Source organism: Lissotriton helveticus, chromosome 11 (assembly GCF_964261635.1).
Source record: "Lissotriton helveticus chromosome 11, aLisHel1.1, whole genome shotgun sequence".
Lineage (NCBI taxonomy): Eukaryota > Metazoa > Chordata > Amphibia > Caudata > Salamandridae > Lissotriton > Lissotriton helveticus.
In genome coordinates, this window is record NC_136072.1 from 1101698275 (window position 1) to 1101724597 (window position 26323).

Consider the following 26323-nt stretch of genomic DNA (forward strand, 5'->3'; position numbering starts at 1 on the left):
CCTACTATTCCAGCCAACAGGCTTTACTTACTCTGTAGTTCGTCTCATTTGTTGGTGTGTTTTTTGAGAACTAAAATGTTTTGGTCTTCTACTCAGCTGTCTTTTGCTTTAATTCTTCAGTTAAGCGATAGCTCTTGTCCAAGCAGAGACACATGGGGATGTTCATAAAATTACTACCTGAAAGGACAACACACCTCTTTGGGTATGGTCTTTAAGAAAGTGATATGGAGGACACCCATATAGTTCGTATAAACTCATGCCAGAAGTGGGGCATGACCTGAAGAGGCAAGCCTGAGGGAATTTTTCTACTGAAGACAAATGCTCATCTTCTCACCGTCACTGGTAGACTTGCTTACTGTTCTATTTCGAAAGCATGTGAGACTATGAAAAAATCCTATGCTGGGGAAGAAGCGGTTACATAGTCTGTAGCTAAAGCTTTAAATGTTTCCCTTAATACTGCTGTGTTCAGTAAACTAGGGAAGATTCGGTTGAGAAATGAAACTCATTCAAAAGCATGTGAACGTATGAACTATATACACTTTCAAAAACAGTAGTAAGAGGTAAGTAATTCTTTCATCCTGTATTTATCAGCAGCTGGAGAGCAGTCTGGTATCGGGGGGCAAAAGTGAAAGATGTTGCTCTATAATCAGTAGGAGGGTGTGCGAGAGGCACACATGCTGCAGTAGAGTCAGGGAAGAGTTTATGCATGGTATTGAATCGAGTGAGAGGCTTTAGTCAATCTAGGGTAATAGGTGAAAATGCTGAATGTGCCTGGTACGTGTAGTTAAAACATATTTCTGGGCCTCCGGAGCACTGTCCTACAAAGTCTTATTTCATCATGTGGATTTTTTTTTCCAGGTGTTAAGGCTTGCCCAGCTCATTGGCCAGGCAAAACAGACGGCAAAGTCGTTAAGCGAGCACTCTATGGAGGCCTGTTCCAGCAGTTCTTTCTTGTCCTGGTTTGGGTTTGGCACCTCTGATATGAACGGCTCCTACAATGGAAATGACCTGGATGAGGTGGGGCATGACAGTATTCGGAAGACCGATGAGTACCTGGAGAAGGCGCTGGAGTACCTATGCCAGATCTTTAGGGTAAGATAATGTTCTCCACAGGCTGCGCCTGCCCAGTCACCCTCAGGAAAACACCATTTCATTCCATAAGGTATATTAACTAATTCAGTATATGGGGTGTTTTATTTAATTTAAAGCTAATACATCTCCCAATTTAAAGCATCTACAAGTTTTATTATGAGTCAATACCAGGCCACTAACATAGTAACTAGGTTTATCAGTGACTGATGTAAGATTGGGTCCTTAAACAGATCTGGCAAACAACCCCACCTGTCCTGTGGCTAATTGTGCTTTTGAAATGTAAGTCTTACTTTACAAAAACATCTCACTGTGCCTTTTCTGTGGCTGAACTCCACATAATGCTGTTCCAAAACACCTCATTCATGGCCCTATATAAACTCTACAGTTGCAGAATTGAATACACACAGGTAACTCATTGCTGCCTGTCCAACACCATTCTCTTGCAAGGCAGATATCTATGGCAGTTCCACCAGCCTTCTGTATTAACTTGCATCTTAACCTACACCATAAGATCTTGTTCAATTTTTCAACAGCACCCTCTTCATCAGTTTTTTACTTCACAAAACTAAAACTACTACTGCTGAACTTATTCCTGACCTCTCAGGCCACTGCAGGGGGTTTTACTGTTGCTACAGAGAGTCCCCAGCAGAAGCACTTTGTATATTGTGAAAAGAAATAAGAAGCAAACTTACTATCTGGTTTGCACAGATCTTTATGCAGTGAGGTAGCTTAGTGCTTTAATGACCGTTCTTCAAACTCTCTTTGCAATGTATAGGTAGGTCTCTGGTGTGTATCTGTGAGATCCTGGTTTACCCTTTAATGTTTCCAAAATAAATAGGTGCAGTAGAACTTAGATGAAGTATAACTTCATGGCTTTCAAGTGTTATAATGCTGTACAGCTTTGCATGATATTTCTCCTTTCTCTTGAATGTTGTAAACAGCTCAACACTGCACAGCTGACACAGTTAATGGCGAACTGTGAGACAGTACGCAATGAGAATGGAAAGAAGCAACTCCCAGACTGTATAATGAGTGACAACAGGTTACTTCTCACTCCCTTGGGCAGGTATCAGGTAAGAGCTCATGTATTTTTACATTGCCCTAAGAGAGCATTGCTTCTAGCCTGGTCACTAGACAAACTCTAATTAAATAAGTGTTCCTCTAGAATCCATCAAGGCTGGACAGGCAAACTTGTTGGTTCCTACAAAAAGAATTCCATATATCTCTACAACAACTAGGTTCAATCTATATAATTCAGCCTAATTATGACTGTAATTCACGAACTACCACCATGTCTACGTTGTGCTACATCCTAGTTCCCTGGGTAAGCTCAGCAGTATCAGCGAAGGGCTGAAAAGGGTAAGAAGTTAAAGGCTCTGATAAACTGAGAGCCACGTCTATACAATTCTACCTGTTATGTTCCTTGATGTGATTTCTGCTTAGTTATCTCAAGTGCCTTCCTCTCATACCCCTGACCCAATCAATAATTGATGCTGCACACACAGTGCACCAGCATTTAATGGTGCGGCACATAAACTTTGTACTGCATCTCAATATTGAACAGTTAGGGTTCCTGCCATAGATTCCATTGTCAGGGTGGTGTGTTGTAGAATTGTTTATTCATTATTATTGGTTGTTGCTTATATAAATTTTTCTTTGAGGAAAAGATGTGATCAGTTGGGTTATTTCCAATTGTAGTTTGACCTGGATCACATATAGCTTCCTCTTCATGCAGTAATTGTGTATACGCTTTATGATTACAAAATTGCACTCTAATGATTCAAGATTTCCAATTTTCCCCACCCCCTTACTTTCTCGTTGGTATACCCATTATTTACATAGACCTCAGTCTTGTGTTTGACCTATATAAATAATTTCCATATTTGGATGAAACTTGACATGGTTGGTACTGCTCCTCTGCGACCTACAAAACTAGCATTGAAGATACAGTGACAATTATTCAAATGACTATTATGTCTTTAGTCAACGATAGGTCTGACTTACTAATTGCCTATCTGGCAGTCTCTTTTGTATTTCCAAGATGGCAGCAGTGTTTCAGTGGCGTTCTTCCATACCAAATCTAGTTTAGTGATGTAACTTTAACAGTCTAGTTCTGTCCAAATAAATAAAACAACGCCAATACAATATTCGGCTCGTCCATTTTTAGTATATTTTTAGACCACAAATGAGCCCAATATTGAGTTGATTTGGGCACTCTGCCAATTTCTTTAGTACTCTAAAGATGGCGGCAGTGTTGTAGCTTGGTAGTTCTGCGTCACGGTCCTACGTGTGGTGGTCACAAGCTGCCAGTTTCTTCACCACTTCCAAGATGATGGAAGTGTTGTAACACCACAGTCCTGCTTTGTAGTTCTAAGTGGTGATGACCTGGTAGGACCATGTGATGGTGCAGTCTCATCGCATCTCCAGGTATAGCAATGGGATCTTTTTAAGGGATCCGTGAACTGAAGGAATTTACCTAACAGTAGGCTGGTGTCACAGGGGTGCTGCATGTCCAAAGAACTGGGAGATGTCATGCTTTATTGCAGTACGTTTCACCTTATAACTATTTTAGCTGTGACAATTGCCCGTTTACATTGAGTCCACCCAGTGAACGGCCCTCCGCGTGTGTAAGGGGAGCCACGCTTTCTAGCCCTCCTGATTCTGTCATGGCCTGTCTGCTTAGTTGCAGATCTCTCCCTCGTCACGCTGGATATATTTGGCTTTCCTTTTCCACTCACTCCTGGGACCTAATGTTTTTGACAGGGACGTGGGTCAAAGATTCCTCCAACCCTGACCTTAATCTTGCAATTCCACCAGACTTTGGCTGGCCAGGGCTTGCTCCAAAGTCAGTCAGAGACCACCACTTCCACGTCAGGGCAAGGGAGTTACACACCAAGATAACCCCTGCTCACCCCCTTGGTAACGTAGCACGAGCAGTAAGGCTAAACTCGGAGGCAATGTGAGTTAAGTGTTTGCGCACGCACCCCCAGCAACAACACCCAAGGCCCACCACAAACGAAACTCCTCACAAGGTTGTATATAATAATAGCCTTTGTATTACACCAAAACACATTAGATAAAAACACACACTTTACAATGTGCCAACAGGCACGGGCAGAATTTACAGGGGATATGTACAAGACAGGGCCACCTGGACCACTGTCAGGAATCAGCACTTTTAGAAGTAACACTTTTAGAACATAGCACATAGAATGTAAAATCACTTTAGCACACAACCAGTAACTACTGGTAACCAGGTAAGTACCACCTACGCAACCCTAACCACCTTAGGAGAATATTGCGCAGGGAACCAGGACCTCACTAGCACCACCTGCACTAGGAGAAAAACCACCTAAGTATCACAATACCTGTAGGGGTATAAGCACATAACACATGATGCATAACATACATTCAGAGGTGTAAGGAACAAGGCACATGCCGCATTAACAACACATTCAGAGGTGCAGGGAAGGAAAACACGATGCCTAAAAACATTCAGAGGTGTATCAAAGAACACAATTGCGCATTAATCACATTAGCCGCAACCTGTGGCAGTCCCTAGACCAACTAGCCTCTCTAGGGCTAGGACGCCCTGTGTCCCAAAGTCAGGCAGGCTGGGCAGGCAGCCAAGAACACAAGCCTAAACGTGGCAACTGCCCACGAAGTGCTGGGCAGTTGAAAATACTGATGGGGCCAACGTTGGAACCTCCTGGGCTCAAGAACAACAGAATGGCACTCAAGAGCCTCCCAGGGCTCGTAAGACAAATCTGGACGGTGAGCCTCTCTCAGGGCTCTCGAACAAGGAACTGGCCCTCGAGCCTCTCAGGGCTCGTAAATACACAAGATGCGGGCGTGGAGCCTCGTGGGCTCGAAAACAAGAATGCCCTGAGCCTCTCGGGCTCTCAATAACAAAGAAAGTGTGCCGGTCGTTGGGGCCTCGGGCCCTGGCACCAGATGCGGGCAAATCAGCGGAGTCCCCCTCCTGGGGACTCAAACTGACAATGGTCCCCGGATGGAGCCTCTCTGGGCTCAAGACTAAGTAATGCCCCAAGAGCCTCGTGGGCTCTTCAATACAACGGGGCGCCTGGAGCCTCTCGGGGCTCAAAGAACAAACTGGCGCTTGAACCTCTCGGGCTCGAGAACAATGTGGCGGTAGGCGGAGTCCCTCTCGGGGGACTCGGCATCAAGGGAGGCCCCACGGGCCTCTCTGCACCCAGGTACTCGCGCTGGAGGGGAGGAGCGGGCACCGGCAATGTGCCCCGACACCCCTCCTCTTTTTCCATGCACTCACCGGGTCTGGCAGGCTCGGCGGCGGCTCTATCTCCCGGGCGGCGGGGCTCTCCTCTGGGCAGCGCGGGGCTCTCCTTCCCACAACGGAGCCCCGCCTGCGCCTTCTGCCTCCTCAGCTCTTCTCATCCTGCTCTGCGAGGGCGGGACTTCCGGTTGGGACCCCCAGTACTTCTGGGTCGTCGCAGGCAGCGCGGCGGCCCGGCAGGGAGGACCACAGGTGGAGGCACAATCCGGGGCAAATGCCGGGTGGGCACCGGCGGAGATAAACAGCGCTTCCAAGCGCTAGGTACACAAATGAAGCGCTCCCAAGTGCTAGGAGGAAATAACCAGCGCTTCCAAGCGCTAGGCAGGAGGAACAGCGCTCTCAAGCGCTAGGGGCCCAAGGAAAGCGCTCCCAGGCGATAGGGCAACAGAAACCAGCAAAGTCCTTAAGGAGTCCAGGACCTCAGCTGTCCAGGGGCTGGGCAGGGCCCAGGGAGGCAAGCCTTCCCCTGGGCCCAAGCAGCAGCATGCCCCTGGTAGATTCAAGTTGGGAACAAGAACATTTTCATGGGGTCACAGCCCCTCTTTTATACACCTTTTTCCTTTGTCTTCAGGTGCAGGGAGAACCAGTCGCAGCTGGTTGTGGAGCACTGTGTTTACCTCAGCCACCCTTTCCATTCACCAGGCAGGCTAGGGTCATCAGTCGCACCACAGGGGGCGGAGCCAGCACTGTGTGGGAAAAGCCCAGCCCTATTCAGGACCCAGGTGCAGCCCCTCACTCACATCAGCATGCTAATCTCTCCATTCACCACCGGGGCAGACCCACACAGACTCTTGGAGCCAGGCTCCCCAGCCAGCTTCGGCCAATCACGCGCCAGCATACTTACTGCACACGCACACTCATGTCTAGAAGTGGCACTTCCCCACTAGACACATACACACCGCATACATCATTTCGCAGCATTCAATCACACGAGTCCGCACATACCAGACTCAAGCCTGTACACCCCACGCATCAGGAACTACCAGGGACACATACATTCCCCATGCATTCCTATGGGAGGGCAGGCCAACCTTACTCCACGCACTCAGAGTGCGCACTCACTTTCCACTGGGACACAGTGAAAGTGCGCAGAACCCAAAAATCACCATCACCAGGTCACCATTAAAAGCAAAAAGTTTAGGGGTGAACCTGCCAGAAGGGCCAAGTCCAACACCCCAGACTACCGTTTTGTTGGGATTAGTCGTTCGGGCGCAAAGGTGGGAGGAGGGATCGCTGTAATCCTACGTTCTCACTGGAAGATCGCATCTAGAAAACTTGTTAACATCGGCTCTATCAAAGCTATGTATTTTAGCATCTCGGATGCAACTAACTTAATCTTAGCGGGTGTTCTGTTATATAACCCCCCTGACGCTTCCCCTTCTTTTCTTACTGAACTCCTCATTACGATCGCTGACCTTTCTCTGAAGCATCCTCATTTTACTATCCTTGGAGACTTCAACCTGCATGTGGACGATGCTGCATGCTCTAAGGCTAGACCTCTCCTGGATACCATGGAGGGCCTGAATTTTTTTCAGCGTGTACAGGGCCCTACACATCAAGCGGGCCACACTCTTGATCTCATATTTACTAACTATTCTGGCCTTACCACCTCACCTCCCCTACCCCTTACCTGGTATGACCATTATCTGATTCCATTTAGGTAGGCCATTTCCCTGCCACCTGTTACTTCAACTAAAGCCAGGGACCTTGGCAGGAAATGGTATAAGGTTACTTGCAATGCTCTTGCACCCATTCTTGCCAACTCGACCTGGCAGACTTCGGTGATCTGAACACCGACGTCTCTAATTTGAATACTCGTCTCTCCTCTGCCATTGACGTCATCGCTCCGGTGCGACCGTTATCCTCCTCAAGATCAAAACCCTCAGCGCCTTTGTTCTCCTCGGCCCTGCGTACTGAAAGGAGCAATTGTAAAAAGCTGGAGCGCAGTTGGCGACTATCCCATGATCCTGTCGCTAAAGCCACCTATAGAGCAGCGATAAAAAAATTCACAAACTTAAGCGTGCTACTATGAGGGAACATCTTATCAGCCAAATTACCACTGCTGAAAACTCTTTTGTGAAGGAATTTGCTAAAGGCTTGGCACTTGCCTGTTCGATATGCCCGTAAAAATCTTTGTGACGGTCTCTAACTTCTTTCGTGATAAAATCATTGATATCTCTGCCTCTTTCAATCAGGCCCTTGCAATCCCTCCCACGGATCTTAAGGTTCCTCAGGAGGAGGCGTTTGTGTCATTTAAAGCTATTTCTATGGAATCAGCCCTGATGAAAATACGGCTGTGTAAATCGGGGTCCCCGCTGGACCCGGTTCCTTCCCAAGTGCACAGCACTCTCGTCCCCCTCATCTCTGCCCCACTAATTTCAATCTGGAACTCGTCTTTACTCTCAGGTCAGCTCCCCACATCATGGAAACAGGCCATGTTGATTCCCATTTTGAAAAAAGCTGACGCCGATCCTTCGGTGTTCAACAACTATCGTCCAATTTCACTCCTCCCCAAACCAGCCAAGGTACTAGAGAAAGTCGTGCAAGAACAACTGGCCGGCTATCTGGAGTTTCAGACAATTATTCCACGACTCACAATCCGGATTTAGATCCGGTTACAGTACGGAGACCGCTATGCCGGAGGTAACTGAGACCATTTGTGAATGCGTGGATGCCGCCGAGGAGGCCATGTTGGTGCTCCTCGACCTGTGTGCGGCTTTCGATACAGTCTCACACGCCATTCTGTTAGATAAACTATATAGTCTCGGGATACGGGATATCCCCTTGGCCTGCATAAGATCTTTTCTGTGTGGTAGAACTCAGCAGGTCTTCCTCCGGCCGTTTGCCTCGGAGAAAAAAACACTCAGCTGCGGCGTACCTCAGGGCTCTGCACTGAGCCCTCTCTTCTTTAATGTCTATCTTTCTCCTCTGGACGAGGTAATTGAATCTTGGGGGGGTAAGAGTGATCTCCTATGCTGATGACACTCAGCTTGTGTTTTCATTTAGAGATCACTCTGACGGCGGCTTTGACAACTTTAGACGCTGCCTGACCAACATCTCATCTTGGATGATCCTCAACACCCTGAAGCTTAATATGGATAAAACCGAGGTGTTGTTCTTCAATCAAAGTGCCCCACTTCCTTCTCTACTGTGGTGGCCATCTGATCTTAACCCTCCCCTGGTACCGATAAAATCAGCTCCAAATTTGGGTTTCCAATTGGTCAATGAACTGTCATGTAAGACTGAAATTAATAAGGTCACCTCTGCATGTTTTGGCAAACTTCGTATGAATAGTAAAATTCTCCATTTCCTGCCTCTGGATTCACGTAGGACCTTCATCCATGCCCTTATTACTTCTCATCTGGATAACTCCAATAGCCTTTATGTGGAAGCCCCAGCCTATCTGGTTAAACGGCTGCAGATTGTGCAGAATGCCGCAGCAAGGCTGATATGCAATATTCCCTACCGTCACTCAATAACTCCTCATCTGATTAAACTTCACTGGTTGCCTGTGACCTATCGCATCCAGTTTAAATCCTTGGTCCTGGCTTTCAGGGCTCTAAATGGCCAAGGGCCAGCCTATCTCAGATGTAGGCTAAAGCCTGTTCAGTCTGCCCGAGCTCTCATATCCAATCACCTCCGTCTTCTTCACCCTCCCCGTTTCTGCCGCTCCAGAACAGGGGGCGGAGCTTTTGCCGTTGTGTCTGCCGAACTGTGGAACAGCCTACCACTGTGTCTGCAGCTGACAGAATCTGAATCTCTGTTTCGCCACAACTTAAAAACCTTGCTGTTCTCCAACCGCTAACCGTGTTAGACATCCCTGCTGCTCTTAGTCTGTAGCGCCGGGACACCCCCGTTGGGGGTAGCCACGTGCTTTATAAGCTTCAAAATAAATAAATAAATAAGCATCATGCTATTCAGACTTACATTTAAAAACTGTTACTTTTTGCCTATTTGAAAAAAACTGGCACACTGATTGATGCTAGGTGGTAATTTAAGCACTTTTTGACAGTGAAAAATAGTGTGGTCAATTGTTTACCTTCAGACCACTTCGGTGTAGGTCTTTGTATGGTGGTGCACTGCGTGTGCTGTTTGCAGAGATCACAAGTGATTTATACAAAATTGTTTTAAATTCCAAGCCTCTGATAAAACTTGTTATCTACACCACATGAAGTAAGCTGTCTAGTATTGAGTATAAACAGGGTTCAATTCAGTTTCTCATTGAGTAATTGATGACTTCATTAAATTAATGCATTTGCTGTATTTCAACGGGTGACCAAGCCGAATGCTGCAGTGTCCCTATCTGGGTACAGCTATTTTTTCCCTTCTTCATTCACACAGTTAGAGACACAACCCCCTACTGGATTGACTTAGAATAGAAGTAGGGAAGGATCACTTCTGATGAAAGCTGCTGACCTGGATAGGCCATAAACCAGGGGGCAGAAGCATGTTGACTTTAGACTAGGGGTTTCCATTGCACCGACTCTCAATTACACAGTTTTTACCTAGCGACAGGGAGTGAACGACTAAAGAATTTGCACCATACTTGACCCCTCATGCATTTTTAAACTGACCAGGTCCCTATGGCCTCACTGATAGAGAATGCTGATTCATCTATGAGGCAACTTTTGTTCAACAGCCGAGGTGCGCAGCCTGTAAAGGGGGGCCCTTGGGCGCCATTCATAACAAAAGCAATCCAATTCATCCTTTTTATACGCAGTTCATTTAACCATCTTATCCCATTTTTTCTCCAGTTCAAACAGGCTGAACATGAGGACATTCATGTTTCAACGATTTCATTGTCAGTGTGTTGTTTCCATCAGTGTCAATCCACAAAAGATCATTCCTTGTAGTTATACTTTTATTGTAACAATACAACTTTTATTCTTCTTTGTTGAAACCCAATGCATTTCGAGAATTTACTCTCTTCTTCAGGATGTTAAAGAAGAACCTGTTATAATTATAACCCAAACACACATTACTCCCTTCTTATTAACAGCCCTCCATGCATAAAATATTACCAAACCCCCAACGTGGTCAAACTATTACTCATTCCAATATAAACCTACACATTAAATAAATACGCAGCTCTACCAAACTCAAAAACAAATTAAACCCAGCAGCAACATCGTACTTCCTACTCGTGTTTAAGCCAAACTCAATGATAGATTGAACCTTACAACAAGTTAGCACGTTATAAAAGCAGGAAACAAACTTACATGGTTCATATAGACAATAATTGCCTCCATCAAATGACGACGATTGGTATATCCAATAAGCCTCAAAAGAACACTTTGCTCATTTTAGTCAGCTAGTTCGTCCGTTGTTTTTGTACTCCTCCATTGTATTAACCATTATTTTTGATTAGTCTTTTCCCCGTTTTTTATTTCACCTTTTTTTAAACCTGAGGTTAATTGCTGTCACCTGTCATCGCACTCCACCTTCCCCCCTCTGAACCAAAGGAATAACCTCCGACTACGTGATAAGCTACTTAGTCATACGTTTATGAAGCTAATACCAATTTGATAATGCTAGAAATTAAATACAAAGTAACCCTTGCCTCATGCCAAAACATCAAGAAAGAAATAATGTGAAAAAATACAAATGAAACAGCTGCAAAATTCAGGGATTTCATATGAAATTACGTGAATGTCGGCTGTTCAGTTTGTGAAAACTTTCCATTGTAAATGGGGTGCAAACTCAGGTTAGACATAAAAACATTGTTAAAAACATTCTGAAGGTGACAGACACGAGAGACAGGTATTCGGGGATCCCAGGGCGGTGGGAAGGGCAGCCGTTAACTTTACTATCAGTGTATGTAACCCGAGACCTCCAAAACACGGAATTCAGAGACCTGGCTTGTTACTACTATCAGTACCGACGGCCTGCTCTTTATGGGAGGGGATTTCAATTCTGTGGGCTCTAGTACACTAGATCGACACCCACCACGGGAATTAGGTCCCTCTAACAGGTAGCTCCCAGATTTCTTGAACACAATGGGTCTGGTGGATGCGCGGCGGTCTTTTCACCCTGTAAGCATTCAACATACATTCCACTCTGGGGCCCACAACAGCCTCTCGAGGTTTGATTATCTGCTTATTCCGGCATCACAGGTAATGCACATACAAGAGATAAGACACGGGGTAAGAGGTATTTCGGATCACTCTCCGCTTTGGCCTCGGGCAGTTATTGGTCACACTAGGGTGGGTATCCCATCAGCCCCTGGCACTTACGGAATCCGCTGATCCGTAAAGAGTTGCACAAAGGGATAGAATTATACTTCCAGACAAACGAGGGGTCAGTACGGTCCCCCCAGGTATTGTGGGAGGCCTTTAAAACTGTGATACCCGGATAAGCCCTCTCCCTAATAGCCGGAGCGTGGAAAGAAAAAAATAAAAGCCGTAGCAGAGGCGGAGGACGAAATCCTCCGACTCGAGGAGGGAAACATCACGCCAGAAAACCTCCACGTTCTAAAGCTTAAGCGCAACAACTACAGGGCCACAGTCACGGACAGGGCCAAAGAGATTGATAGGAAAAAGCAGGGGCGCATATATGAACTCGGGGATAAGGCTGGCAAACTAATAGTGTGGCTGGATAGGAAGGAACTTGCTAGCAGATTAGTCCCAGAGCTGACAGAATGGGCATAGCGAACTATCACAGACCCGCAGGAGATTGCTAACACATTTGCAGCCCACTAACACATTTGCAGCCCACTACCGCACTATCTACAGTACCCAGACTGCATGCACGGCTGAGGACTCCAAGCGACTATTAGTAGATATCACTCTCCCCACCCTCTCGGCGGAAGAGCTGAAACAGCTACACAGCGACCTAACCAATGATGAAGTAGCCCAGGCTATTAGAAGCTTGCGGTTGGGTAAGGCCGCGGGCCCAAACGGTCTGCCCATTGAGCTGTACAAGCTCCGGCCATACAAGCTAGCCCCTTGCATCAGGGTGATGCTGGAAGAATGTAGGTACCAGGGGGAACTCCCCCATGACCAAAGAGTTGGTACGTTGGTCACAATCCATAAGGAAGGGAAGCCCATAACAGAATGTGCCTCGTACAGGCCGATCTCTCTGTTAAACGCTGAGTGCAAAATTCTAGCCAAACTTCTCGCTAATAGACTGGTTAAGGTCATAAGTCGGGCTTTATGCCACACCGAAACTCTGCGCTACACCTGCGAAGAGTTCACAGGGTGTTGGCCAATTCAGGAGGAGGCAGTAATAGCATCCCTAGATGCCACAATAGCCTTTGACCCACTCGAATGGCCGTATCTGTTTGCAGTCCTCACGAAGATGGGCTTTGGGCAACAATTCATTCAATGGGTGCAGCTCCTCTATTCAGCCACACTGGCCCAAGGAGTAGTGAACAATAACAAGTCGGAGACCTTCCAGCTTGGTAGAGGGACGCGGCAGGGCTGCCCTCTCTCTCCGCTGTTGTTTGCGCTGGCCCTGGAGCCGTTGGCCGCATGGATCCGCCGAGATCCGGTGCTACCAGACCTGAAATGGGCGGAGGGCTAGGAAGATCACATCTCTTTGTATGCAGACGATATTCTCCACTTCCTGGCCTCCCCAAAATCGTCCTTAAACAGTGTACTTGACATATTCGCCTCCTTTGGCCGCCATTCTGGTTACTCGATCAACTGGCAGAAATGTATGCTTTATATCCTCGGGGGACCTCAGCCTGCCCTCCTGAGGGGCTGCCCAATCCAGGTCACTACGACGGGGCAATTTATGGAAGTTCAAGGGTTTCGATCGCTGGGGCCTCATTGGACCCTCTAAAATGGGTGACCTCTGGGTGAAGGGAGAAGTTAAAACCTTTGCGTCCCTCCAACAGGAGTTTGAGCTAGCAAACACCGAGTATTTCCGCTACCTGCAGGTTCAACATGCATTGCAGACCAGCATACTACACGGCGACTCGCCCCCAGGCTCCTCCCCCTTGGAGGATAGGCTGCTAGACGGCTACCTACCCACAAAAACAATCTCATTAACACATAAGAAACTTATCAATCACACTGGGGATCCACTCCGTCCTATGAGAGTGAAATGGGAACAGGACGGGATAATCTTGGAAGACCAAGACTGGACAGAGGCTGTGGCTTCCCCACAGGAGGTGGCCATTTCAGCTAGGCTGCACCTCGTCCAGCTCAAGAAACTCCACAAAGTGTATATAACAGGGCCCTGCCTGATGAAAATGGGAAGAGCGGAGTGTGGTGACTGTAGGAGGGAATGTGGCCAGACAGGTAGGTTCTTGCACACATTAAGAGAATGCGACCACATACAGCGCTATTTGGGTGGGATCCACACAGTTATGAGTGACGTACTGACATTGGTAATTCGCCTAGAGGCAAAGAGATGCCTGTTAAATGTGTGGTAATCCACGGACCTGAAAGGGGCACAGAAGACATGTGTGACGCCGGGCCTCATGATTGCCAAACGAAACTTGCACAACTCTGGGGAGCCAATCATACCCCAACCGAGGAGCCCTGGGTGAGGGAAATGGATTGGTGTAGGTTTAGAGAGAAAACGGTGTATTTGGCAAGGAAGAGGTTGTCCCCGCAAATGGGTTTCCTTCTGGAACGCTTGGAATGTATATCGAGGATCTATCTGTACACCTCCCCTCTGCCCCCACCCCACTCCCCCATTGCCAGAAATAGACGTCCAGGGATCACCATAAATTGTATAAGGAACAATGTACCAACTGTGAATGTCTTAACCCACATGTGTAACCATGAATACCTTAAGACTTGATGTACCGCAATGATTGACTTTAACCTGTTAATACAAAGAAATTAAAAAACAAAACATTCTGAAGGGAGAATGCTCACCCATTTTTAAACTCTTTGAACTGGTGAAAAAATGGGATAAGATGGTTAAATGAACTGCGTATAAAAAGGATGAATTGGATCGCTTTTGTTATGAATGGTGCCCAAGGGCCCCCCTTTACAGGCTGCGCACCTCGGCTGTTGAACCAAAGTTGGCTCATAGATGAATCAGCATTCTCTATCAGTGAGGCCATAGGGACCTGCTCAGTTTAAAAATGCATGAGGGGTCAAGTATGGTGCATATTCTTTGGTCGTTCACTCCCTGTCGCTAAGTAAAAACTGTGTAATTGAGAGTCGGTGCAATGCAAACCCCTAGTCTAAAGTCAACATTGGTCCTTCAGTAATACAATGCACAAGATGATAAAAAGAAAGCAAAATTCATTCGAATATTTATATGCCAACAAATACATATAGCTTAAGGATTAAAAGGAACAGGATAAAATTATATAATTCAGCATGGGCACATAGAGTTGCGAGTGCGCACTGCCGCTTTTAGAAAGGAACCAACCCGAAAGTTTAGCTCATCATCTTTCAAAGCAATGACCTTCCCATATACTGCCTTGTAGTCAATCTCAGGTCAAGCCTTAAAATATGGAATCAAAAACCTTTTGGTAAGTGTTGAATAGTAACTACAGAAAAATAAGAAGTGTAGCATAGATTGTTTATGCTGGCTATTGCATGGACATGGCAAATGATCGAGGTGGGAAATGTACCCCACATGGAATGAAAGCATGAATTTCATAGTGTCAGTCCTCAACCGGAAAAGTAGACCCCTTTCCCAACGACCAATGGGTTTTAATAAATAGCTATAGGGTGCGCATGAGATGTTTTCAATACGCATGTATCTAGCGACTGACGTTTTCTTACACTCTTTATCAAATTTAGCATTCCTATAAGATGCGTAAAGGGTCGTCTGAAGGGATATTTTACTAGTAGTGCCAAGGTCTGAAGGATTTAAAAATAGATATTCATGATTCACACTGATTAAACTTTTGTATACTGCCAGCCAAGGTATTTCCATCCCCGTATCACATTTTAAACAATCTGATATTATCTCCCTAGTAAGTTGGGCCGCAGGGTTTCTCCAAACTCTCAGCCAAAATAATGCTGGGCGAGCCTTGATGTATTCTTCAATATATGACAAGTTGAGTTCACAATGACTGGCATATATTGAAGAGGAAATGGGTGCACCCAGGATTTTACGACAAAATCTATTCTCTTCATACTGGATGCTGCCACTATTAGTATGGCCCCAAACTTCTGCACCGTAAGTGGCAATTGGTATACATTGGAGTTTAACATTTTTAACAGTGGCAGATACAACCTCTGTGTTCCTCGGCTTTGGCAACCCGAGTATCATATTAGTAGAGTTTGTAAACTTTCTCCTACAGTGAGCCAGATGGTCAGCCCACAATCCATTTGAAGCAAATACCAGCCCAAGATATGGGAAGGTGCGAGTGCTTTGTAAACTATTTGAATTTAAAACAATTGATGTGTTAAAATACTTCTTCGACCCACACGCCATTAAAAAAGATTTTTTTAAATTAGTGCATAAATCCAGGGCAGCCATGAACTCTACAAAGCCCCGCACCAAAATGCGTAGAGCTTTTGGGGTGCGGCACATCAGCGCGAAAGTGACGCGGCTCCTGCCGCAGTTTCCTCTGGGCGCTGGAGTCCTCTGTTGCTGCAAGGTGCAGGCAGAAATGAACAACACGCTCCCGCGCTGCGGGAACCGAGAGCAGGCTATATGCGCCGGCTGGCGCGAAAGTGCTGCGGCTCCTGCCGCAGTTCCCTCTGGGCGCTGGAGTCCTCTGTTGCTGCAAGGTGTGGGTAGAAATGAACAACACGCTCCCGCGCTGTGGGTGCGGCTCCTGCCGCGGTTCCCTCTGGGCGATGGAGTCCTCTGTTGCTGCAAGGTGCGGGCAGAAATGAACAACAAGATGTATTATTACAACAAAAGTATAACTACAAGGAATGATCTTTTGTGGATTGACACTGATGGAAACAATACACTGACAATAAAATTGATAAAATAAACAAAGCAAGAGTGTTCCAAGGTAGTAACGAACCACCGGTTTGGAGCAAATCAACGACTTCACTTAAGGCGTTAAAGAAAGCCCTCACTCACCACCTAGTGATGACATGCTTCATCATCGGGCCCCACAAAAGAGACCTAGCGTCTCTTTCGTGTGCTTCAACGCCAGATCTACTGCGGAGCGGGTTAGTGGGTTAAGGCAGTGTTGTGCAAAAGAAAATTAAGTGGGTGGTGAGAGGTTAAAAAAGAAGTCAGTAGTGTATCAAAATTAACTTTATTATTATGATCACTAAGGACTTAAAGGTAAAAATTATGTGTAGGAAATGCGTCCACATTTAATTAAGTGGTAGTTTCCTAGGTCAGTCGACATGTTTCAGCCATGAAACGGTATGAATTTACCTGGCATTCATCAGGACTCAGTGTGAAATAAACCCTGGCGGTATGGGCTCGCTAAGGCCCACCCTTACCTAGGGACGTGAAAGTGAAAAGAATATAGTGAAAAAAGTGCAAAAAAATTAGGAACAAAAGGTTGTCTTCCTAATTACTCCTGGTTTAGGAGGCTTCCGACTTTTGCGGTTTCTGCACCTGTGGGAAAAAGAATTACACGGACAAACATAAAGGACAGAACAAACAATGAGTTACGATGCTGGTCACTTAATGTCAATCCATTGTGCTCCGGTAGGTGGTTTCAAAAGCATCGTGTGGCAGAGTAGCAGTATAGTTAACACCACCTAGGTCCCCAAGTTTATAGAACGCTATAGATGGGTAGTGATGTGTACTATACATGCTATATAGAGGCAGTGCTATATACAATGGGTTTTGTGCTTCAAAGATGCTATCAAACTAAAAGTCGGCGCGATCACAATCGTGCTAACAAATTAAAAAATTCCTCACTTTTAAGGTGTAAAATGTTCACACCATGGGTCACAAGGGGGGGGGTTGGAAGCGTAATTGGCACACCCTGCAATAGTAAAGAGTAAAACAAAACAACAGGGAATTGACACAGGGTCGGTCCCTCGGCATGGAATGGTACTTAGCTTTGTGAAGTGAACAGAAGAGAGGTTACTCCTTTTGTACTCACGCCCTCGACGCTCGGCACTCGTAGTGTACCTGTAGCGACCCTCCGCTGGACCCCGAAGATGTAAGCGCGGGGCAGCGGGAGCGTTAAGTAATCGCTACGCGGCACTGTGCTTCCGGGTTGGGCGTGGTTGCACCAGGTAGAGGCTTGGGCGTGGGCCAATCGGGGTTAGCTGATGAAAATGACACGTGGGTCACAGAGAAGGAGCCCGGTATTCCGGACGTTGCTATGAGCAACCGGCAAAACAAGTATGGTGGATCTATTCTCACTCATTTGGTTATAGAAAAAGTGATTTAAGGGTACAGCAATTCTGGTTTTGACTCATGATCGAGGGTAATAGTGTAAAATTAGCCAGAAAGAGGTGGCTGTGAATGTTGCGTGACGAAAATCGTCATGTCGATCAAATTGGACATTGAGGAAAGGTAAGGACGTGGTTATGGGCGCCACAGTCTGATGCTAGCAAATTGACCACTAGGCAGCATAAAAAACATAAAAACTGCCAGTCATTGGCGATCTGTAATAAACACTAGTTAGAATCAGAGAGTACCATGCGGCAGAGGATTGCAGGTATATAAAGAGTTGGTTCACAGATGGTGACAAATGTTGTAAGTAGCAGTAATTCTGGTTAAGTGGAAACAGAGTTCGTGACTAGAGGGTATGGTTAAGCTTTACTTAAAGACAGAGTTCCATGGGATGTCGTAGTTTAGCCCCAGAATGTGGGTCCCAAGTCTGTAGACCCACCTCTGTTCCTTCTCAAAAAGGCGGTTGTTGATGTTACTGCCACTTCCAATGTGTTCTATTACTGTCCAGTGCATATCATTCGTGGTATGATTGGATTCCAGAAAGTGTTTGCTCATTTTGGTGGTAGATTTTTTGCATCTGACATTGGACCGGTGTTCACAAATTCTCTGCTTGACCTTTCTACTGGTCATACCTACATAACGTAGATTACAAGGACACGTGATGAGATAGACTACGTTTTGTGTGTTGCAGTTTGTATGATCTCGTTGTGTCCATATCCTGCCTGGTTCTAGAGCTAGCGTTTTAGAGTGTGTTGTTAGGTGGCAAACGCTACAATTGGCATAGGGGTAGTGGCCCACCACCTTTGGAAGACCCCAGGTATCAGTTACTGATCTCAGTGCTTCTTGGATTTTGGGTCTCGGTCGTGTGTGGACTAATGCATCTTTTATGCTTCTACCTTTCTTGAAGGAGAAGAGAGGTTTTTCCCAGGTCTTATTGGTGCTGGACAGAATTTGCCAATTTTTATTTATTGACTTTTTCATAAAGTTTGACAGGGTACTATATGTTGTGACACAAGTTAGAGGGATGTCCTGTTGGTTGTGCTCCCTTTCTTCGAGGAGAGCTTCCCTTGGCTGATTGCGAGCTCTTTTATAGCCTTTGGTCAGGATTGAAGTAGGGTATCCCCTGGCCTTGAGTTTGGTTGTTAATTCAGCGGATTGTACCTTAAAGTCCTATAATTCAGAACAGTTCCGTCTCAGCCGGAGGTACTGGCCATAGGGGAGATTCTCTCTCAAGGGACGAGGATGGAAGCTGGTATATTTTAGAAGATTGTTTTTGGCAGTTGGTTTGTGAAAAGTCTTGGTGATAAGTTTGGTTCCAAAGACTTTGATTGTGACGTCCAAGAATGTGGCTTCAGTTTTGCTCGTGGCGTACATGAATTTCAAATTAGGGTCAAGGGTATTGACCCACGTCAAGAAGGCCTGAAGTTCCTCATCGTTACCATTCCAAAGGACCAGGACGTCGTCGATGTAACGACGCCAGACTTGTATTGATTGAAAGAAGGGACTGTTAGTTGGCAAGATGTATTTAGCCTCAAAATCTGCTACATAAAGGCCCGCTACGCTCGGGGCAAAAGTACTGCCCATAGAGGTACCGGTACACTGGAGGTAAAGGTCACCATCATAGGAGAAGAAATTTTCTTTAAGTGCCAACGTCGCACACTCCAAAATGAAACCCTTAGAGGTTTGATAGTTCCAAGTAACAGAGTCTAAGGCTGCCTCGAGGACCTTGATGGTGTCGTCCTGGGGGATGCTTGTATATAAGCTCTCAATGTCAAGCGTAACTAGGGTGACGGTATTGTCAGCGAAACTCAGGTTCTCAAGTAGTTGTAGAAGGCTCTTAGTGTCCTTGAGGTAAGTTGGGGTGCTCTGTACTAACGGTTTCAGGTAATGATCGCAGAAACGCGATAGGGGTTCCAGTAAGGAGCCAATCCCAGAGACGATTGGACGTCCAGGTGGTGGCATTCGATTTGTGTGGGTCTTGGGAAGGGTGTAGAAGTAGGGGATGATGCTATCATTGATGTTGAGGAAATCAGCCTCATTCTTTGAAATGAGTCCATCTTCTTCCGCTCTCCTTACTAGTGTCGTGATCCGTGATCTTAGATCCTCCGTGGGATCTACTGTCAAAGTTTGTAGTTCTTTTGATCATTAAGAAGTAACCGACATGCCTTGTCATAGTCAGTGGTGTTTTGAATGACGAGGCCTCCACCCTTATCCGCGGGTTTTATCGTGATGCTTTGGTCGTTCTGTAAATCTTGCAATGCGTGGTATTCTGCAGCGGTGAAGTTGTTGAAGGATTTTGGATCTTGGCAGTTCTCGAGGTCTCGAGATACTGCCTGCTCGAAGGCTATGACGGCCGCCGGCACAGTGTGTGGTGGGGGGTTGAAAGTGGAGCTTAGTCTGAGGCTAGTGTCACCATTACGCAGAGCCTCATTGGGATCATCCTTTCCTTCAAAGAAGGCTTTGAGTTTCAGCTTTCTGAAAAAAGCTCCGAGCTCACAATGAAGTCGAAACTTGTCAGGTCGTGAAGTGGGAATGAAGCCTAATCCTTTCTCCAAAACCTTCGTTTCTACCGATGACAGTAGATCTGGCGTTGAAGCACACGAAAGAGACGCTAGGTCTCTTTTGTGGGGCCCGATGATGAAGCATGTCATCACTAGGTGGTGAGTGAGGGCTTTCTTTAACGCCTTAAGTGAAGTCGTTGATTTGCTCCAAACCGGTGGTTCGTTACTACCTTGGAACACTCTTGCTTTGTTTATTTGATTCATACCGGGGTATAAGAGTGTCCCATTACTCTCCCTGCCTCTCTTTTTGTTGTGACATACTTAGCAGCGCACAGCTGTGAGAGTTTTCTCAATTTTAAGCCTTCCTTGGTTGGCTTATTTGAGTTATTTTAAACATTAGTTTCTCACCATCGTGTGGTCACCATGTCAAACTTGGGATTAGCGTACTCTGAGTCAGAAATAGTAGACATCTTGTCTGACTCAAATTTATTTGCCGATCCTGCAGTCTCTCAGGCAATTGCCCACACCTCCGAATGGGAAAAGCTCACTGAAGTGAAGCGTGAGAGAATACGTACCATCCTCCATGGTACCATTTTGAAGCAGTACCTGATGAAAAACGCAGCCCCCAAAGGGCTACTAGTCACAAATGCCCCTAGGATTTTCCTAAATGATGCCACCTTTAGGAAGGAATGGGCCATGATCGCGTGGCATTGCACCCGCGACTGGCTCGTCCTCATAATCAAGACAGCACTAAGACTTTCAGAGACCCTATTGATTGAAATTCGAGAGACTGAAACCCGTTTCAAAACAACAATAACGGGTTTCAAAAAGAAGCTAGATGAAATCAACAAAGACCTCAATGAATACAAAGAGAACTTAATGCAAGCAAAAGTTACTAAGTTTCAAAAAGACCTAGATAAATTCGAATTCGAAAAAATCTACCCTTACTCAGCGGCATCGTTCACACCGCCCACAAGAAATTCAACTAGCAACGCTCAATCAGACGAGGATTCGTCTGCTAGTAGTGGTTCGAGTACCGGCTCCTACAAACAAGGCAGAAGGAGAGGCAACAGAGGAAACCGCAACAACAGAGGGCGCTCTGCATTCCACAACCAACCACAAGGATGGCCTATGCCTCCACAAATGTTGGACATGGGACAGCAATTCCCTTTCCATCAACCACCTTACCCAATGATGTGTTGGAACCCGGGCTTCATGCCACCAACCAACTATGCGCCCCAATTTCGCCAGCCTTTTTTAGGTGCTGGCAGGAGAGGAAGAGGGAAGAGAAGAGGGTCCAACCAACTATCGTGGGAGAACACGGACATGGTGAGCAATCACACCCGCAACAAGGAACAACAATCGGGAACGAGCGGCACCTAAGTTTAATAACAAACCTCTCCGACAAAGTCTTGTCATCGGTAGAAACGAAGGTTTTGGAGAAAGGATTAGGCTTCATTCCCACTTCACGACCTGACAAGTTTCGACTTCATTGTGAGCTCGGAGCTTTTTTCAGAAAGCTGAAAGTCAAAGCCTTCTTTGAAGGAAAGGATGATCCCAATGAGGCTCTGCGTAATGGTGACACTAGCCTCAGACTAAGCTCCACTTTCAACCCCCCACCACACACTGTGCTGGCGGCCGTCATAGCCTTTGAGCAGGCAGTATCTCGAGACCTCGAGAACTGCCAAGATCCAAAATCCTTCAACAACTTCACCGCTGCAGAATACCACGCATTGCAAGATTTACAGAACGACCAAAGCATCACGATAAAACCCGCGGATAAGGGTGGAGGCCTCGTCATTCAAAACACCACTGACTATGACAAGGCATGTCGGTTAGTTCTTAATGATCAAAAGAACTACAAACCTTTGACAGTAGATCCCACGGAGGATCTAAGATCACGGATCACGACACTAGTAAGGAGAGCGGAAGAAGATGGACTCATTTCAAAGAATGAGGCTGATTTCCTCAACATCAATGATAGCATCATCCCCTACTTCTACACCCTTCCCAAGACCCACAAAAATCGGATGCCACCACCTGGACGTCCAATCGTCTCTGGGATTGGCTCCTTACTGGAACCCCTATCGCGTTTCTGCGATCATTACCTGAAACCGTTAGTACAGAGCACCCCAACTTACCTCAAGGACACTAAGATCCTTCTACAACTACTTGAGAACCTGAGTTTCGCTGACAATACCGTCACCCTAGTTACGCTTGACATTGAGAGCTTATATACAAGCATCCCCCAGGACGACACCATCAAGGTCCTCGAGGCAGCCTTAGACTCTGTTACTTGGAACTATCAAACCTCTAAGGGTTTCATTTTGGAGTGTGCGACGTTGGCACTTAAAGAAAATTTCTTCTCCTATGATGGTGACCTTTACCTCCAGTGTACCGGTACCTCTATGGGCAGTACTTTTGCCCCGAGCGTAGCGGGCCTTTATGTAGCAGATTTTGAGGCTAAATACATCTTGCCAACTAACAGTCCCTTCTTTCAATCAATACAAGTCTGGCGTCGTTACATCGACGACGTCCTGGTCCTTTGGAATGGTAACGATGAGGAACTTCAGGCCTTCTTGACGTGGGTCAATACCCTTGACCCTAATTTGAAATTCACGTACGCCACGAGCAAAACTGAAGCCACATTCTTGGACGTCACAATCAAAGTCTTTGGAACCAAACTTATCACCAAGACTTTTCACAAACCAACTGCCAAAAACAATCTTCTAGAATATACCAGCTTCCATCCTCGTCCCTTGAGAGAGAATCTCCCCTATGGCCAGTACCTCTGGCTGACGCGGAACTGTTCTGAATTGCAGGACTTTAAGGTACAATCCGCTGAATTAACAACCAAACTCAAGGCCAGGGGATACCCTACTTCAATCCTGTCCAAAGGCTATAAAAGAGCTCGCAATCAGCCAAGGGAAGCTCTCCTCGAAGAAAGGGAGCACAACCAACAGGACATCCCTCTAACTTGTGTCACAACATATAGTACCCTGTCAAACTTTATGAAAAAGTCAATAAATAAAAATTGGCGAATTCTGTCCAGCACCAATAAGACCTGGGAAAAACCTCTCTTCTCCTTCAAGAAAGGTAGAAGCATAAATGATGCATTAGTCCACACACGACCGAGACCCAAAATCCAAGAAGCACTGAGATCAGTAACTGATACCTGGGGTCTTCCAAAGGTGGTGGGCCACTACCCCTCTGCCAATTGTAGCGTTTGCCACCTAACAACACACTCTAAAACGCTAGCTCTAGAACCAGGCAGGATATGGACACAACGAGATCATACAAACTGCAACACACAAAACGTAGTCTATCTCATCACGTGTCCTTGTAATCTACGTTATGTAGGTATGACCAGTAGAAAGGTCAAGCAGAGAATTTGTGAACACCGGTCCAATGTCGGATGCAAAAAATCTACCACCAAAATGAGCAACCACTTTCTGGAATCCAATCATACCACGAATGATATGCACTGGACAGTAATAGAACACATTGGAAGTGGCAGTAACATCAACAACCGCCTTTTTGAGAAGGAACAGAGGTGGGTCTACAGACTTGGGACCCACATTCTGGGGCTAAACTACGACATCCCATGGAACTCTGTCTTTAACCACTTGGATGCTAAGGCATGCCGATCATGCCCATTGACTTTCCATTGAAATCAATGGAAACTCCATGACGAGTTACCCTTGTCATTAGCGCTGAAGGGGTTAAGTAAAGCTTAACCATACCCTCTAGTCACGAACTCTGTTTCCACTTAACCAGAATTACTGCTACTTACAACATTTGTCACCATCTGTGAACCAACTCTTTATATACCTGCAATCCTCTGCCGCATGGTACTCGCTGATTCTAACTAGTGTTTATTACAGATCGCCAATGACTGGCAGTTTTTATGTTTTTTATGCTGCCTAGTGGTCAATTTGCTAGCATCAGACTGTGGCGCCCATAACCACGTCCTTACCTTTCCTCAATGTCCAATTTGATCGACATGACTATTTTCGTCACGCAACATTCACAGCCACCTCTTTCTGGCTAATTTTACACTATTACCCTCGATCATGAGTCAAAACCAGAATTGCTGTACCCTTAAATCGCTTTCTCTACAACCAACCGAGTGAGAATAGATCCACCATACTTGTTTTGCCGGTTGCTCATAGCAACGTCCGGAATACCGGGCTCCTTCTCTGTGACCCACGCGTCATTTTCATCAGCTAACCCCGATTGGCCCACGCCCAAGCCTCTACCTGGTGCAACCACGCCCATCCCGGAAGCACAGTGCCGCGTCGCGATTACTTAACGCTCCCGCTGCCCCGCGCTTACATCTTCGGGGTTCAGCGGTGGGTCGCTACAGGTACACTACGGGTGCCGAGCGTCGAGGGCCTGAGTACAAAAGGAGTAACCTCTCTTCTGTTCACTTCACGAAGCTAAGTACCATTCCATGCCGAGGGACCGACCCTGTGTCAATTCCCTGTTGTTTTGTTTTACTCTTTCCTATTGCAGGGTGTGCCAATTACGCTTCCAACCCCCCCCCGTGACCCATGGAGTGAACATTTTACACCTTAAAAGTGAGGAATTTTTTAATTTGTTAGCACGATGGTGATCGCGCCGACTTTTAGTTTGATAGCATCTTTTAAGCACAAAACCCATTGTATATAGCACTGCCTCTATATAGCACGTATAGTACACATCACTACCCATCTATAGCGTTCTATAAACTTGGGGACCTAGGTGGTGTTAACTATACTGCTACTCTGCCACACGATGCTTTTGAAACCACCTACCGGAGCACAATGGATTGACATTAAGTGACCAGCATCGTAACTCATTGTTTGTTCTGTCCTTTATGTTTGTCCGTGTAATTCTTTTTCCCACAGGTGCAGAAACCGCAAAAATCGGAAGCCTCCTAAACCAGGAGTAATTAGGAAGACAACCTTTTGTTCCTAATTTTTTTGCACTTTTTTCACTATATTCTTTTCACTTTCACGTCCCTAGGTAAGGGTGGGCCTTAGCGAGCCCATACCGCCAGGGTTTATTTCACACTGAGTCCTGATGAATGCCAGGTAAATTCATACCGTTTCATGGCTGAAACATGTCGACTGACCTAGGAAACTACCACTTAATTAAATGTGGACGCATTTCCTACACATAATTTTTACCTTTAAGTCCTTAGTGATCATAATAATAAAGTTAATTTTGATACACTACTGACTTGTTTTTTAACCTCTCACCACCCACTTAATTTTCTTTTGCACAACACTGCCTTAACCCACTAACCCACTCTGCAGTAGATCTGGCGCTGAAGCACACGAAAGAGACGCTAGGTCTCTTTTGTGGGGCCCGATGATGAAGCATGTCATCACTAGGTGGTGAGTGAGGGCTTTCTTTAACGCCTTAAGTGAAGTCGTTGATTTGCTCCAAACCGGTGGTTCGTTACTACCTTGGAACACTCTTGCTTTGTTTATTTGATTCATACCGGGGTATAAGAGTGTCCCATTACTCTCCCTGCCTCTCTTTTTGTTGTGACAATAAAATTGATAAAACATGAATGTCCTCGTGTTCAGCCTGTTGAACTGATGAATAAATTGGATAAGATGGTTAAATGAACTGCGTATAAAAAGGATTAATTGGATTGCTTTTGGTATGGATGACCCACAAGGGGCCTCCTTTACAGGCTGTGCACCTCAGCTGTTGAACCAAAGTTGGCTCATAGATGAAACAGCATTATTTTCGCGTACAGAGCACGCACAGAGGTTTGCATGCCAAAATTCTCAGCCTCAGAGCCAATAAAGTTGTTGAAAAGGAGTTTTTAAAAATGGGTGTGCATTCTCTCTTCAGAATGTGTCCTCACTGATAGAGAGGCATACCAATTCTTGAGCCCAACTAGGAATTCCTGAGAGAGCCACCCGTAACCCCCCTTCGAGCCCACCACCAAACTCCTCCCACCTACCCCCAGGAGATTGGGATGGCTAAACTGCACCAAGCACATCTAAAGCTACTATGCCCCAAGCAGCTTCTTCCCCGGACATTGCTCTTTTCCATTCTCTGGAAGATAAGGCCTTCAAGAGGTTTCAGTTGCCTATAACATTTACAGAAACTGCCCGTTTCCTATACCAGTTTAAGGGGGCACCTATGAAATAGGTAAAATCAATCCCCATCATTG

At 46.0% G+C, this 26323-nt stretch overlaps 1 protein-coding gene across 4 annotated transcripts in view; it reads left to right on the forward strand.

Moving 5' to 3' along the window:
• The window catches only part of SMPD4 (sphingomyelin phosphodiesterase 4), a 641449-nt gene that overhangs the window by 598802 nt on the left and 16324 nt on the right, over positions 1-26323 (forward strand). For all 4 annotated transcript variants that reach the window (XM_078667774.1, XM_078667777.1, XM_078667775.1 and 1 more), the window contains 2 exons: positions 859-1092; positions 2034-2165. In XM_078667774.1, the coding sequence (XP_078523900.1) occupies positions 859-1092; positions 2034-2165 (366 nt within the window). The remainder of the gene's footprint in view (positions 1-858; positions 1093-2033; positions 2166-26323) is intronic.